Source organism: Lepidochelys kempii, chromosome 7, assembly GCF_965140285.1.
Source record: "Lepidochelys kempii isolate rLepKem1 chromosome 7, rLepKem1.hap1, whole genome shotgun sequence".
NCBI lineage: Eukaryota > Metazoa > Chordata > Testudines > Cheloniidae > Lepidochelys > Lepidochelys kempii.
In genome coordinates, this window is record NC_136386.1 from 84698786 (window position 1) to 84715287 (window position 16502).

Genomic DNA, 16502 nt, shown 5'->3' on the forward strand with positions numbered 1-16502 from the left:
GTTTTGAAACCTGAGTGAAGCTTCTATGCAAATAGTAATAGTAATTCCACCCTTGCAGTTATAAAAATAGGGTGAAGTGAAGTAAGCTAATATTCAGTCACGTGCCACCTGGGAATTTCATTCACCTGCTATGGGGCTTATTCAACAGCAAGTTGTGTCCCAGCCAAATAAACCCATTAATAACTCTTCTCAGAGGCTCAGAGCTGTAAATATTGATCTTGGCATCATTTCATGCAATGGAAGGAATTAAAAAATTATAAACAAAACGGGGGGAGGGAAGAAAAATATATTTTTTCTATCATACATGCATTTACTCTAAGATCTCCTTACTGGACACTTTTCAGGAGAGTCCTCCTACAAGGGTGTCCTGTCAGTAGTTCGGGTAAGCAGTAAGAAGAACACATGTATAATTGTTCCAATGGATACAATTAAAATCCCTAAAATCCTTCCTGGCCCTTCTACATACAAGGCAGAACGTCTGGTGGCCTCAGTCAACTGTTTTATAAATGCCATAGTCACATGGTGAGTGGATCTATGTGGCATGTTGCGCACCAAGGAGGAATAAACAATCTTTCTTTTTCCACTAGATTTATGAAAAATCTGAGACAGAATTAGGGAAAAGCAGCCTTGTGTTCTGAGTGCAAAGGAGAAACAAGACTAAATCCCTTTCTGCTGAGAGTAGTTTGTGTAAAATAACTGACCTCAGCTCTTCCTTTGAGCTCATGTCTTCCCAGAGCACTGTCAGGAGGACAGAGTTGCCCTACAGAACAGATGGCACCCAAGGAATGTCTGCACACCAAACAAACCAAGCACTCTCAATCTGGTGGTGGTGGTGGCGCGCAGTCCAGCAGGGGACCAGGATTTTAAACAATGGCTCGATTCTCACTTCAAGGAGTTTGGAGACTTTTCTGTACCAGGGAGACCTTTAAAAATAAACACATGATCTGGAAGGTACAGTCAGTGGTGAAGGCCTCAGCCTCTCAGGAGCAGAGGGTCAGACCATGTCATTGGAAAGGGACTTTTCCCTAGCTTTGGAATCATGGAATCATAGAAGTGTAGGACTGGAAGGGACCTCGAGAGGTCTTCTAGTCCAGTCCCCTGCACTCAAGGCAGGATTAAGTATGTAATCTTGTAATGTAATCTTGCATTTGACCGAAGACTTCAATGTCACTGTAATTTTTTCATTCTTATTATATCCATTCATTGAACAAGAATCTCATCTATTGTGAATGTGTGCGCTATATCATGAGAGTCAAATACATAAATACAACTGCCATCGATTCAATGAGAGTTGAGTGCATGTATCCAAGGGCACAACTGGATAAATAGCAGGGGACAGTGAGAGATTTTTGGGTGTGGTGATTAAATTTTGGTACTCCTTAAATAAGCAGCAAAACATGTTTTGTATTTTAGTGGAAAGATGTTCATGACAAAAAAGACATTGTGTAGCGTGTCACTGGAATAAATTTCAGAACTTTAAAATATTTTAGTACTTACTGTTTATAAAAATCCCCTGTATGCTTACAACTGAAATCTGTTTGCTTTCCATAGTGCACGGGTGCTTAGTTAGTTATTGTAGGGTTGATTACAACTCCTGAACTCCTGGTACTGATTTATTAAAAATGTACACAGAGAAAACTCTTCCAGAGCCTTGAAATGAAAGCTGAAATTGTGTTGAAAATCCAGCTCCTCAAATGGGCCATCCAACTCCATGAGATCTGGAATGGATGGTTGGGCAGATACTCACCATGTGCATTCTCCTATCCCTGGCAACTCTGTAAAAATATAGAGGATTTTTTATATGCAAGCCCTCCACCCAGTAATGCCACATTACCTACACTTAACATGGGGATATCAGGGAGAAAGTAGCATCTAATGCTTCAGAACCAACAATCTGAAGTAACTGAGTCTTTGAGTTATTGCTGCTTGGTAGGTTACAGACATATGGGCACTTTACTGCTTCTGCTACTATTATTATTGCCATCAATTCTGGTTTAATCACTGGGGATTTTAATTCCTGGGAAAGCACTCAGTTTTATATGGGCCCTTTAGAATAGTTTAAAATATGTAACCTAAACAATGTCCTTTTTAATTTACATATTCCCCCTCTTCTCCCATTTCCTTTCCGACATCTGCACTCAGTGCTTCACACATTCTTATCAGAGAACGGGTTTCCATCGGTTCTTGTAACTCTCTCTTCCCCTCTGAAGATGTAAGGTTGATATTGGGTGGAGAGGAGACTTGTGCATGGAAGGCGACTCCACAGTTGTAAGAACATGAGCCCCAGTTAAATAAACCTATCAGTCTGACAGCTGCAGAGAGAGAGAGCTGTGTGCATGAGACCAGGAGAAAGAGGAGGGATAAAGCCTCATTGTTTTGTATCCAGAGACTGTGGCAGGCACTTTAGCAGGGTCAAAGGGGCCACATCTGGCTACAATCAGATCTCTGATACCAGTTAGAAAGAAGGGGGCGGGGGGAGAGGAAGGAGAGGGAAGGGACCTGACATCCCTGTGATTGAGGGTTTTGGTAAGAGCAGATTTAGCAAGAGAAGGGTGGAGATAACTATAGCACCAACTTGTCCCTTTTGGGATATTTTTTTAAGCAAATAATGGTTGAGGGTTTGAAGCATGGACTTGTATTTCCCCTTAGCCTTCCACTGACCTGCAGAACTGAGAAGGGGAGCTTTGTGCCAATGTTGTGGGAAGGCTCAGAGACTGCAGTTTGGCTTTTAGTAGGTAATTTACCTCACGTAAAAGACAAAACCAAAATATCTATGGCATTTTTATACTGGGCTAGGGCAGGGCTTTTCCTCTGCAGCTTGGAACCCATTTACTCCAGTGAATAGAACATATTGCAGGGCTGAAAACTTCATTCCTGCCTCAGTCTCAGCCTTTCCTGATCCTTGCGTAAAACAACTGCCATTCAAAGTGCCAAGAAAGTGAAAATGCACTGATTGCAGTACATCTCCAGTTTGGAACAGGAGGATGGCTACTTCAAACGAGGTTTAAGAGAGATCCTCACTAGCATGATCTTTTGCATGAGGTAGAGGACACTGTCTCTTTTTTTTTTTTTTGGGGGGGGGGGTGTTTAAACACCTTTACCAGTGTTTTCTTTTTTAGCATGTCTACACTTTGAGCTGAAGATCTGATTCCCAGCTCCGGGAGACACACCTGCACTAGCTCTCATCAAGTTAATGCATTAAAAATTGAATGTAGCTGCGATAGCACAAGCAGCAGGAGGGGCTAACTGACCCAAATGCACACCTAGCCTCTCTGATGGGCCTGTACTCAGGGCTGCGAGCCCCTCCTGCTGCTTGCTCTGCCACAGCTACACTCTGTTTTTACAACATAGTAGTTTGATGACAGCTAGCATGAGCATGTCTCCCCAAGCTGGGAATCATGCTACCAGCTCAGAGGGTAGACATATCAGTAGTGTAGCTTCTCATTTGGGGAATACAGAGTTTAGTTTAGGTTAGTTTACCCACTTCTTTTTTTACCACTACACCACAGAGACATATCCTAAGAGTACCATGGATAATTATAAATAGAGGGGGAAATAATCATGAAAATTCACTTTTCACCACTTTGCTATTTGTTTATTTTTCTGATTTAACCTAACTTAGAAGCTAGTCAAACTGATTTTGTTTCCAATAAGTTTCGCTTTCCATTTCTCCTGCAAAGCTTAAGTTGTAAATACTGCAGGGGAATGTTTCAATCAACACATTCTGAACAACCTTTATTTGATTTTTGTTTTTTAAATCATGAGACTATTTCCATCAATATTAAATGATAATTAAAGAAATATGTAATATACTCAACCTCTACTTGGGGCCTTACCTATCTGACCGTTTCACTTTAATGCCCATGAGGCACACTTATTATTTTGGAAGGTTTCTGCTTTCCATTTTCAAAAACACCACGTGGAACAGGGTTGATCTGAGGTCACTGGAAAGAGGACTCTTTCACTAGATATGGGACAAGACTACCTGCAAGAACACAGGGCTTATGTCCCCTTTCCTGTATTTACATTTCATGCTAATATGGAAAAGCTGCAAGACTAAAAGCTAACGCTCAGAGCACCAGCACTGAAGTAAGGAAAGAAACTTTAAACCTGTGCATACTAAGCAAAAACAGCACTACCAGCAAATACTTTTCAAAATATATTTCAACTTGAGCTGCAAAACCCTTTTAAAAGTTGTTCAAATTTCTTCCACTGTCAGTTCTGCTCTTTTTCTATATGTCAAAACGTGACCCTCCTACTTCGTCTACTCTCCCACACCACCCACACATGTTTCTAAAGAAACTTAAACCTCACATGCCTTTTATGTTTACTTTCTTATTTATGCACTAGCATCCTGGATTATATCAGCATGCTTCTTGGAATTTATTAGCTAATTGCTGCTGTAGAGTCAACTGTGGAAGGAGCTAAACTTGTGGTTCTTGCTTTGGTCCCACATAGTGCATTAAAATAGTTCTCAGCTGCAAAGTCAACGATTCACTTTTTCAAGTTATATTTAGAAGTCAGAACATTTTAAGGCAAGTCGAATTTTGGGCCTAACCAACTTGGCAAAACTCCTTTCACATTTTGGCTTCTGTGTTCCAGGAGAATTACAAAAAACAATCCCACAGCTTATAAAAGTATCAACTGAAAAGGTTCTTATTTTACTGTTCTACCATCCATCATCATTACCCCACAAAAGCTTACATTTAAAGCCTCGACCCAGAAATTGGCCAGATGCTGGCATCTTCTGCCCAGTGAGTACAACTCAACCAGCCGGGTAAGGGGAATGCTCATCCAGCATGAAATGCACTGTTCTATCAAGGAAAGAGGGCAGAACCTCAATGACATTCCAGTTCTGACGCTGAATTACAGAGCAGCTGCAAAAGGATACCAGCTATACACTGGGCAGAAGATACATCTCAGGATAGACCACACAAGTAGGGGCCAGTATAGTGTGCAAAGGAACTGAGGAGAGCCACAGCCCTCTTGGGTTTTGTGGCTCAGCCACCAACTAGCAATGAAGTTTGAATTTCATCCATCTCACAGGCTTTGGTTTTTGCTAAGGGGTTGCAGGAGAGGGAGTCAGATTTTCCCAGACAGGGTTATATTAAAAAAATAAAATAAAATAAAATAAATATTTTTAAAGTTGTTTATATTTGGGCCTGTCAGAACAGATAATGTCTCCTTTATAGACTGGCCTTCCCAGCTGTATACACTTTGGAGTTGCATACGAGAAAATGGAAGTTGCAGGATTTGTTGCTAAGGTTAGCTTTGTGACCATTTTCTGTGCTAGTTTCTCTCATTTCTATGCTAGTTCCAGAGAAGATGAAAATACACAGTATACAGTATTCTGTGAGCATGTTCCTTAAGCAGCCTTAAGATTTCCATGCCAGCAATCCCACGTGCACATGCTCTATTGCTCATGGCAAGAAATAGCTTGTTAATATTCAGAACTATTCATGTAAATTCATTGGCAGAAGCTAGATGACACTATGGGAAACTGAAACTGGCAGGGGAGTGGTGTGAATGGGCTCTGATGGGAGTCCAGAGCACTACTTGGCTTTGACAGGAGCCTGCCATACAGGTTCTTCAGAGAGGGAGATGTAAAAGCAGAGACAGAAGGAAATCAGAGGTCTCCTACAGGTATTGGGAAACTCCTGGGTACCCTCCCCCCTCACACAGTCCCCCTTTCTCCCCACCCAGACCACCCCACATTAAAAGACAAGTTATTCCACTTCAAGAATAAAATGAATAAGTGACCATAACTCTATTACCAGAATAGAGACAGTAAAGAGCACCTTTGCCACCTGCTGGGTGAAAGCAGGAAGTGCCCTTTTTGTCTTGAACGCAATCAGTACCATGCAACAACTGATTTAATCTGCCCCCCAAAAAATCAATGAACTTGTGATCAAAAGCCAACCTGTCCCATTATGCCTGGAGTGATATGTACACCTATCAGTCCTTCTCATTTACCAAATATCTCTGGAAGCCATCCTTTTGCTTTTCATTAGGGTTTGGTTCAAACTTCCTTTGCCCACCATCTCCCTCCATGATCAAACCCATGCTACCACTGAAACATACAATACACATTGTAAAAATGAAATGCTCTGCTAGAGGTTGTGATACTTGGGAACAGTGCAGGAATACCATCCTTAGCAAGTGCTTAAGAGACATACTTTTAGAGATTACTGCAATGAATAACAAACTAGCACAGGGAATAAGGTTTAAACCATCTGCATAAGCATTGTGTTTTGAAAGCAGATTTTCTTTTTCAAATATTCACCCATAAGACAATAAACAGACACTGGTCAGAGTTACAGCACCATCTCGGAGTCTGGGCCGAAAAGTGATAGTACTATCGTAGCAGCTTTTACGACACCGCTTTGGCCACTGAAGAAAAATGAAAAGCAGAGAGTTGGGGTGCCAGCATGTCACAGCTGAAGGAGGTGCAGAGATCTCTCTAGTAACGCACCGAAAAGCTTCGCTGTAATAAATAAGCAACAAAACAGCATTCTGACAGGACACTAAAGGCCTGGTCTACACTGGGGGTGGGGGTGGGGGGGGGGAATCGATCTAAGTTACGCAATGAAGTCGACGTACTTAGATCTACTCACCGTGGTGTCTTCACTGCAGTGAATCGACTGCTGACGCTCCCCCGTCGACTCTGCCTGCGCCTCTTGCTCCGGTGGAGTACAGGAGTCGACGGGAGAGCGCTTGGGGGTCGATTTATCGCATCAATTTACCCCCGCTGGATTGATTGCTGCCCGCTGATCCGGCGGGTACTATAGACATACCCACAGGCTCTTGAAGAAGCCACAATGCTATATTAAGAAACCTTTTGCAGCAGAGACCATGCCTTTGTGTGTGTTTCTACAGCACCAAGCACAATAGGACTCAGGAGTGTCCTGTAATATAAATACCACACGAAACTAGGCAGATATCTAGGCCATTAATCACAGTGCCTGCACTTTCCACTTGGTCATTTACAGGAGGGTGAAAAAATAAATATGGAATGAAGAGAGTTAATCTCGGAAGCATGACTGTCGCACTCACCTGTCTGTAGGTGCATATGATGATTTCTCTCAGGTGATAGTGCATAGGTGTCATGGTCTCACTCACAGTATCCAGGGCCATATCTACCTCCTTCTTCATTCTGTGCCCCTCTGGTAAAAGCTGCACCACCTTCATCACCACCTGGAGTATGAGAGTAGTAACCGACTTCATTCCAAAACCTACACACTTTGAGGAGCACAAAATAGACGGGACTATTCCAGATTGTGCGCCCCAATCTATCCACTTGCAGCCACCTATTGTCTCTTGTATTAAACATAGATTGTAAGATCTTTGGGACAGGGACCACCATTTTGTTATGTGTTTGTACAGAGCCTTGTACAGCAAAGTCCATGACCGGGGCTTCTAGGCACTACAGTAATACAAATAATCACCACCACCCCGAAAGCACTTAAGGCCAGATTCTTGCCCACAGTCTGGCCCCTTTGTTCCTTACAAGCAGACCAAAGAGGCCACCTAGTGGCCAACTCAGAATTCCTTTGGGGTGGGATGAGAGAGAGGGGAGGGCTGGGAGCTCTCAGCTGGTGTCAAGCTAGCACAGCACCCTTTGATCATGAGCTTTCGTGAGCTACAGCTCACTTCATCGGGTGCATACCGTGGATACTGCAGCAGACTTTATATACACACAGAGATCATGAGACAGTACCTCCTCCCACCCCACTGTCCTACTGGTAATAGCTTATCTAAAGTGATCATCAAGTTGGGCCATTTCCAGCACAAATCCAGGTTTTCTCACCCTCCACCCCCCCACACACAAACTCACTCTCCTGCTGGTAATAGCCCATCCAAAGTGACAACTCTCTACACAATGTGCATGATAATCAAGGTGGGCCCTTTCCTGCACAAATCCAGGTTCTCTCACCCCCTCACCCCCCTCCAAAAACCACACACACAAACTCACTATCCTGCTATTACCAGCAGGAGAGTGAGTTTGTGTGTGGGGGGGTGGAGGGTGAGAAAACCTGGATTTGTGCTGGAAATGGCCCAACTTGATGATCACTTTAGATAAGCTATTACCAGCAGGATAGTGGGGTGGGAGGAGGTATTGTCTCATGATCTCTGTGTGTATATAAAGTCTGCTGCAGTATCCACGGTATGCATCCGATGAAGTGAGCTGTAGCTCACGAAAGCTCATGCTCAAATAAATTGGTTAGTCTCTAAGGTGCCACAAGTACTCCTTTTCTTTTTGCGAATACAGACTAACACGGCTGTTACTCTGAAACCACCCTTTGATCATCACTCCCTCCTAACGCTTGTGTAGAACATATGCAGTGGGCAAGAGCCTCAATGCACTCCATCAATTCTCATTTGGTTGGCACTGCCAGCTGATGTACAGGCTGCTCTTGCCAAGACCATAGCTGGAGCTGTGCAGAACAGAGAAATTAGGGATCCACAACTGGCACTCTGACAACACACACGCACCCACACCCACCTCGAGCATATCTTAGTGTAGGAGAAAATCTGTCCCCAACACAGCTGCTCTGCCTTACTAAGCTCCCATTAGCATAAACACCTAGTTAAACCAAGGCTGGTTATCTCCCCCAGTCCAATACTGGGGCTTCCTCACTATATTCCCCACTCCCACACACTGCTTGCCCCTGAAAAGCTTTAGACAAGATGGACTGCACTCTCTAAATCTGGAGGAGCCTGTTGCGACCCCATATTTTTCAGAGAGAGATTATTATATGATTATGACATAGTTATGATGTGTTTACTGTAAGATAGGTCCTGTGGGATGTCACTGGAAAGGTTATGAATTGCTGAATATGATTATCCTCTTTGTATGCAAGTATAATTTTTGTATTGGAAGTTAGGAATATTGACTGTGTATCTGTATTACAAATATGTGTTTAAACTTGAGGAACACCCACTAGACCCGATGCTTTCATTCTGAATAGCTGGATGCGGAAGGGCCATTAGGAAAACAAGAGGCCCTAGGAGAAGCTTATCTCCCACCTGGGGAGCCTTCCTGAGAACCCTACAAACAGCCTCCAAGTAATATTGGCATGACACTACAAGGACATGTGACCAAGTCATCTGGTGCCGGTCTCCATCTTGGAATATCAGTATTTTTCCACTAACTGGCATGGGAACCAAGCTTTGAAACAAAGGATTCCTGCCAGATGTAAAAGCTATATAAGGCAGGGGAGTGACATCATCGTGGGTCTTCACTGACTCCCCACCGAAAGAGACTCCTGAAAACACCTAAGGAACAAAGACTATTTATCTATTATCTAATAGCATAGTAATTATCACCTCTGCCCTGAAACCCAAAGTGCTGATTACATACTCATTCCTTTCAGATTTCAGAGTAACAGCCGTGTTAGTCTGTATTCGCAAAAAGAAAAGGAGGACTTGTGGCACCTTAGAGACTAACCAATTTATTAGAGCATAAGCTTTCGTGAGCTACAGCTCACTTCTTCAGATCTGAAGAAGTGAGCTGTAGCTCACGAAAGCTTATGCTCTAATAAATTGGTTAGTCTCTAAGGTGCCACAAGTCCTCCATTCCTTTCAGAGTCACTGACGGACAGACCTGCTCCCCCTCAATTCAACTGGAATTTTAAACAGTATGTGCTATTAGGATGGAATTAATGCTAATAAACTGCTACAACAACACAGACAGAGCATATTGCCAAACAGCCATGTCTGACTCTCATCTATACAGTGACTGCATAGCATGTAGATCCATGAACTCTGACTGGCTACAACCCCTCAGAGCTTATCAGACAGTTGATACAAATTATCTGTCTATCCTAGATACTTATATGGCTCTCATTACCATAGAATCTGAGCACCTCTCTGTCTAACATATTTCTCTTCCTCACACCCTTGTAAGGTAGGGACCTACTACCCAATCTCCAAGAGAAGGGTGGATTCTCTCTCTCCCCAAATCAAGCCTGGATGCCCTTCTGGAGGATATGTTTGGTCAAACAGTTATTGGGTTCAGTTTACTGAATAATAATAATCAAGGTGGGCCCTTTCCTGTGCAAATCCAGGTTCTCTCACCCCCTCACCCCCCTCCAAAAACCACACACACAAACTCACTATCCTGCTATTACCAGCAGGAGAGTGAGTTTGTGTGTGGGGGGGTGGAGGGTGAGAAAACCTGGATTTGTGCTGGAAATGGCCCAACTTGATGATCACTTTAGATAAGCTATTACCAGCAGGACAGTGGTAACTGGGTAGAATCTAGGGCCTGTGTTATACAGGTGGTCAGATTGGATGACCTAATTGTCTCTTCTGGCCTTAAAATCTTCGACTATCACCCCCATTTTGCAGACCTCACAGAGAGATTCTGTGCTTGTCCAAGATCACCTAGGAAGTCTGTGGCAAAGCAGGAAATTGAACCCAGGTCCTGGCCCAGTGACTAACCAACAGACCACTCTTCTTCCCTCAACACACATGGCCACCTCAGTTTCTTGATTCAATCAAGCAGAACCTTGAAGATGCTAGGACACATTTCAAGAGTTTCTCTTTCTGTTAAAAAACCCCAAACATTTCTCATCCAATTCAGTCTCAAAACCAGCTACTTTGATATGGCTTCAGAACAGGAGCAGCAACAGCTTGTGGGCTTGACATAAATTTGGTAATAATTATATTTTGGGTTTGGAGTCATTTTTAGTTCAGGATACAACAACAGAGTTCTCTTTATTATACTGTAAAAAATAAAAGTAGGATTATCAAGTTGTTGTTTCCCCCAGGAAAATTTCAATATGACCAGAATTGAAATTGCCCTGGAACCATCAGGGTCTTTCATTTTACTTCATGATCAATGGAAACTTAATCTGACTTCACTATAAGCAGATGCCATTATAGTACTACACACCTGCAGGTCACCAGCCAGAAGGCGGACTTGCCAAGGTGACACACTAATATAACTGCCACATGTGCTGTGGTATTCATAAGCCTCTTTCAGAAGCACAATGCCAGACACTTCGGTGAAATGTTTGTTGCCTTTGGAAAATAAAAATGGACAGAACAGAGTGATGTCACAATGGGAAAACAGTAGAGGCTGGGGTTAATAAAATAGGGCATAATCAATCATATACCATCATCAGCAGATGAGGGAGGGTCAATGAGGCTCAAACTCAGCTGGTTAACATTTACTCTCTGGTGGGGTGTGGGGAGAGAGCCCTATTTAAAAAAAAAAACTTTATTATTCTAGCTATTTTATCTGATACTCAGATTGTCTGCAGCTGATAGACAAATGGAGGGCTCTTTAGACATGGCTCCTGTAGACTAACACCTGGTCTCTGCTTTGATATTGCTGATGGAAACAGACATTTAGCACCTCCTGAGACCAGCCTAATGGTTAATCTTTAACAGGCCATCATCATCCCCTTGCCTTGTTCTGCACATAGGTTTTTTGCTGCTTTAAAAACCACACTATCTCCAAATACGAACCATGAGCATACTAACCCCAGTGTCAGAGACCCAGAAAAGCCCCCAAATGCCTGGACCCACACTTGAACCGGGTTGTTATTATCAGAGTTTTAACCATAGTGTGAACAGACTCCAGTCTGGCTGCTTCAGAATCCCAAACACAGACCACATCACTTAATGGGAAATTCAGTTCCTGAATGAAGGAGCTGAAATGCTGAGGCTGTTTGAAGGAACAGGACATGAGCAGCCCCTGGAGATTTCACAAGACACCCTGAAATAAAGGCAGATTAATATAGGAGAAGGACTCACCTCAAATTCCCCTTTGGTGTACTTGGCATCAGGCACACTCACAATTTCATCCTCACTCATCTCAGGGATGCCCTGCAGCAAAAAGAGGCCAAGCCAAGCTGAGCAGTTAAAAACCTATCCAATTACAAAATGCGTTTTTGCTCACGAAAGCTTATGCTCAAATACATTTGTTAGTCTCTAAGGTGCCACAAGTACTCCTTGTTCTTTTCACACACAATAGTTTCCTGCGTGAACTCCTGATCCACTTAACAATACCGTATGTGGGAATACAGTGGTCTAAGGGAAGAACTGCGCACCAGGAGGCATGGGCTCTACAAATAATACTTTGTAATATGTAGCTTTTTTCACCCATAGCTCTCAAAGCACTTATTTATGCCTTTTTTATTTCTTTTAACAGAACGTGACACTGAGGAACAGCAGTTAAATGACTTGCCCATGCAGTCATTCGAAGTATCAAGAATAAAGGGCCAAGTTTCCCGACTTTTATGTCTGATGACAAACCACTAGCCGCTCCCCATATGCCCTTTGTCCCAGGTTTGCCCCAGACTTGTTGAGTTACTTTGGACAAGTCACTGAACTTTTGTGCCTCAGTTTCCTGCTCTGTAAAAAGAGACTACTTCATGAGGTGAACGTGACTTAATTCCTTAATGTTTACAAAGCACAGTACAATGCCTTTGATGGAAGGTGCTGAAGAATTGCCAAAAATAACAACAACAATGTCCTACTAGCTGTTGTTCTTAAACTTCTTTGCTGGCTACATCTAAGAAAGGATTAATAACAGGGAGATGTCCTTGTAATCCAAAGAGTGCTACAAATCAAGAAGATACACACTGGGAGTGCAGTGACTGTGAGAAAATGCCACAGACTTTAATGCACACAGCAGTTGCTCATAACAGGGAGATGTTTCCACAATTCAAAGCCACACCCAAGGTCATTTAAAAACACTGATCCACATTTCTCATTGGAAAAAAACCCCGCTAACATTGCAAGCTGCAGCAGAACTCCTTGGTGACACTGCTCATGCAGCTGACAACCTCCAGCTCCACTACTAGGACATGCCCCAGACTAGCCCCAGCAGTGTACAGCTCAAGGAAACAGACTTGTCAGATCTGGAAGTGATGTAATGAAGCAGGAATTGGTGGATAATCTGTTCCATCACTTAAAGTGGCCACACTCACAGCAAAAATGAAAACTCTTTGGTTTGCTCAGCAGCAATGTAGTTTAAACAACCTTATTAGAGGCCTTATTCCACTCTATGGGCATGGCTACACTTGCAGATGTAGAGCACTGGGAGTTAAACCAGCCCTTGGAGAGTGCAGTAGGGAAAGCGCTGCAGTGTGTCCACACTGTCCGATTCAAGCGCACGGGCGTGGTCACATTAGCAACTCTTGCAATGCCACAGAGAGCCGTGCATTGTGGTAGCTATCCCAGCGTGCAAGTGGCTGCAACGTGCTTTTCAAATGGGGGGTGGGGTGGAGTGTGACAGGGAGTGTGTTGTGTGTATGTGAGGGAAAGGAGAGCGGGCTTTTGGGGAACTGAGAGTGTGTCAGCGTGTTGTCTTGTAAGTTCAGTCATAGCAAGCAGCATTCCACACAAATGGCTGCTTTGTCCCGGCGCAGATAAGCATGCCGGCTATCAGAAACAGAGCTTTGAAAGGGCATATCCGCATTCCTGCAGCCAAATTCAAAACAATGACAAAAGTGGCCACTTGATTTAAGGGGATTATGGGATGTTTCCGGAGGCCAATCAGAGCGCAGTAATGCAACACCTCGTTCACACTGACGCTGGGGCATTTCAGCCGAGGCGCAGCAAGCGTGATGCTTCTTGCGGAGGTGGATTACCAGAAGCGCTCCAGCTGCAGAGTGCAGGCGCTCTAAGTGGCTTGCCAGTGTGGACGGGTCGTGAGTTAGGGCACCTGGGACTGCTTTCATGTGCTCTAACTTGCAAGTGTGGCCAAGCCCTAAGGCTCCTACTGAGGTTCCAGCACAGCCCTCTTTCATTGCTCACAAGGCTAGGGTTTGGTGTTTAGGGATTCATTCCTCGGAGCTTCCTTTGTTCTAAACCCTCCTTAGAACAAGAGGCCCATCCCTGGGCTAATACCTACATTGAAATGCCAGAGCGTGAGGACAGCAATAACCATGGCTGTGGTGGTTCTCCCTCTGCCACTATGGCAGTTGAACACAAAGGCCGTGTGAGAGTCCTCAGCTAGCGCGCTCTTCATTGCGTCCAACAGCCGATCTATATCCTGAAAATGAACAACAAAAAGAATTAAATACAGACTTTCCCTGCTTGGTGTGACTCATGGATTCTGTCATCCCCCCACCCCCTCCATGGATTAATAGAACTGTATCTGGCTTTCTGTAGTGCCTTTTACTTTCCAGGTAACCCAAAGGGTGCTACAAAGCAAGAAGATACACACTGGGACTACAGTGACTGTGTGTGAAAATGCCACAGACTTTGATGCATTCAGCAGTTGCTCATACTCAGCCATACCAGAGAGGGAATATTGGCCTAAGCAAAGGTGTAACCCCCTATTTCTTGCAGAAAGTGCCATGGCATCTTTAACTTGTATCTGAATGGCAGCACAATGCACTGCAGTGACAGCAGTTAGGGAAGATCCTTACTCCTAATGTGGAACTTGAATACTCTAGTCCAGATTTAAGAGGGATATCACTGAGTCTCTGTGAGACCTCCATTTAATCCTACACCGTGATATGTTGCGAACCAGCAGCATTCACCTGCACAACCTGTGATTGGCCAACTTTTTTCCCCTGAGGTGTTGAAAAGCAGCTGTTCCCCGTCTTTCTCAGGTACTCCTAATGGGTCTATCACCAGGGTATAAGGCACCATCTACATTACAGTGTTTCTGTAGGTCTTGAAGTTTCTCCTCCCAAGGAAGAATAGTGTGTGATTATACCAAATCCAGACTAACTGATCTTAAATCCCTCAGTTTCTGCAGCTGTAAAGAAATACGCATCTCTCTGTGGCTATCCCAAGGTGATCCGTTTTCACTCTAGTGAAAATGCAAATAGGAAATCTCTCTAGGATAATGCTAATTACAGTTCTCTTAATTTCTTTTGCATTGACATAAGATGTTTAGGATAAACAGAAATGCAAAGGAAAGTCTGAGATTAACAACTGTAGGTGCAAATCTATAATTGCAGGTTGAGACCAGCAGATGGCAATAACACACTTACAATAAACATGACTGAAAAGTGATCCTGATTCTATCAATGCTTATATAAATGCGTTCAGACCTGTAAAACTAAAGAAATGAAATTTCATGGACAAAAGCATCCGAGATCCCCGCATGGGCCAAATGACTAGAATACGGATCAGTGACTCTTAGACTAGGAGGTGTCTCTGGTGTACTGGAGAGGATTCAGCAATTGTAAGCAACTGCACAGCTTCCCTAGAGGAGCACACACCAAATCTCCTCTTCACAAGTCTATAAAACTGTGCAGGAACGCAAGCAGTAAACACAACCCAGGGCTGCAGAGCATCTCATTCTGGCCAGGATTGTCCCAGAGTTACAGTACCAGACATCATGCTAGGGATTGCAATCATGCTGCCTTTGTTTTTTCAAAAGCAATGTCAGCCACCAGGCACTGAGGACCACAATGGTGAACAGACAGTAGACTGGTAACTTGCCTCATCCACTTCTCTGGAGTACAAACACAGGGAAAGAAAGAAAATGGAGCAGTCAGATTCAGCAACCATACACCTAGCACAGCATCAGCTCCGCAATCCTCTAGGGAAAGAGTCTGCAGTGCCTTAAGGTGAGGGAAAGGGAGGAGCCAGAAGAGAGGAAAGCAACTGCAGGGCGAAATGGAAGAGGAAGTGAGAGACAGACAGACAGACAATTTAGGGCAAAAAGAAGAGAGAACATCAATTTGGAGGGGGGAAACCAGAAGAGAAAGTCAAACTGGGAAGGAAGCGGAATATCAGTTTGGTCATAGGGAGAAAGATATCATAAATTGGGAGGGGAAGGGAGAGAGAAGAGCTGACCTACCCACGCACCACCTTTTGAAAGTGGTGGGGTAGAATGTCTTCAGGAGATCCTCACTGAAGGCATTCACCATGGCCCCTTCAGGGGAGTTTTGATGTTGAAACTAAGGAATAGCTTCTAGCTCCTCCATTACCTGCTCCTTGGGAGCACAAAAGTCTGGGATTGGGATTCGTTTGTAGACCAGCCCCTGGCATGTGCTCTTGTGCTGATTAAGTATCTCCTGTGTGGTCAGGCAACTCTTAAACATCTTCATCTGCTTCTCCTGTTCCAGATACACCTCCAGCCACTTCTGGGACTTTAGCACGTCATTCTTCAAGGTAGACTCTAATTTCTGCAGGGGAGAGACAAAGAAACTGAACAAGACTCCTTTACTGTATGGACACTTAACATAAGTTTTCAGAATCTTTCTTCCTTTTTCACCCTAAAAGGAAATTTTTATTTCCCCATAAATTTGTAGGTGAACTTAGGACTCAGGGAAGCGAGGAACTAATGCCAGGCATAGTGCAAAACCACAGTTTGGAAACTTAACACACACAGCTCTGCTAATATGCCTTAGACAGATCTACAACAACCCTGGTCTAGACCTCTCCCAAAGACTCTGCCAATGAGGTAGGAATGTATGATACTTTGTTAATCATCTAAGATGCCCAGACAAACACAAATTCACATGCTTCTATCGCCCACCTTGACTCTGACCTTTCAGGGTTTTTTTTTACTGTCCTTAATCTCT

General features: G+C 43.7%; 1 protein-coding gene across 6 annotated transcripts in view; it reads right to left on the reverse strand.

The window, feature by feature from the left end:
• PALD1 (phosphatase domain containing paladin 1) overlaps positions 1 to 16502 on the reverse strand; it is a 193058-nt gene that overhangs the window by 69711 nt on the left and 106845 nt on the right. For all 6 annotated transcript variants that reach the window (XM_073353587.2, XM_073353590.1, XM_073353589.1 and 3 more), the window contains 4 exons: positions 15906 to 16103; positions 13868 to 14008; positions 11764 to 11835; positions 7054 to 7194 (listed from right to left, as the gene is read on the reverse strand). In XM_073353587.2, the coding sequence (XP_073209688.1) occupies positions 7054 to 7194; positions 11764 to 11835; positions 13868 to 14008; positions 15906 to 16103 (552 nt within the window). The remainder of the gene's footprint in view (positions 1 to 7053; positions 7195 to 11763; positions 11836 to 13867; positions 14009 to 15905; positions 16104 to 16502) is intronic.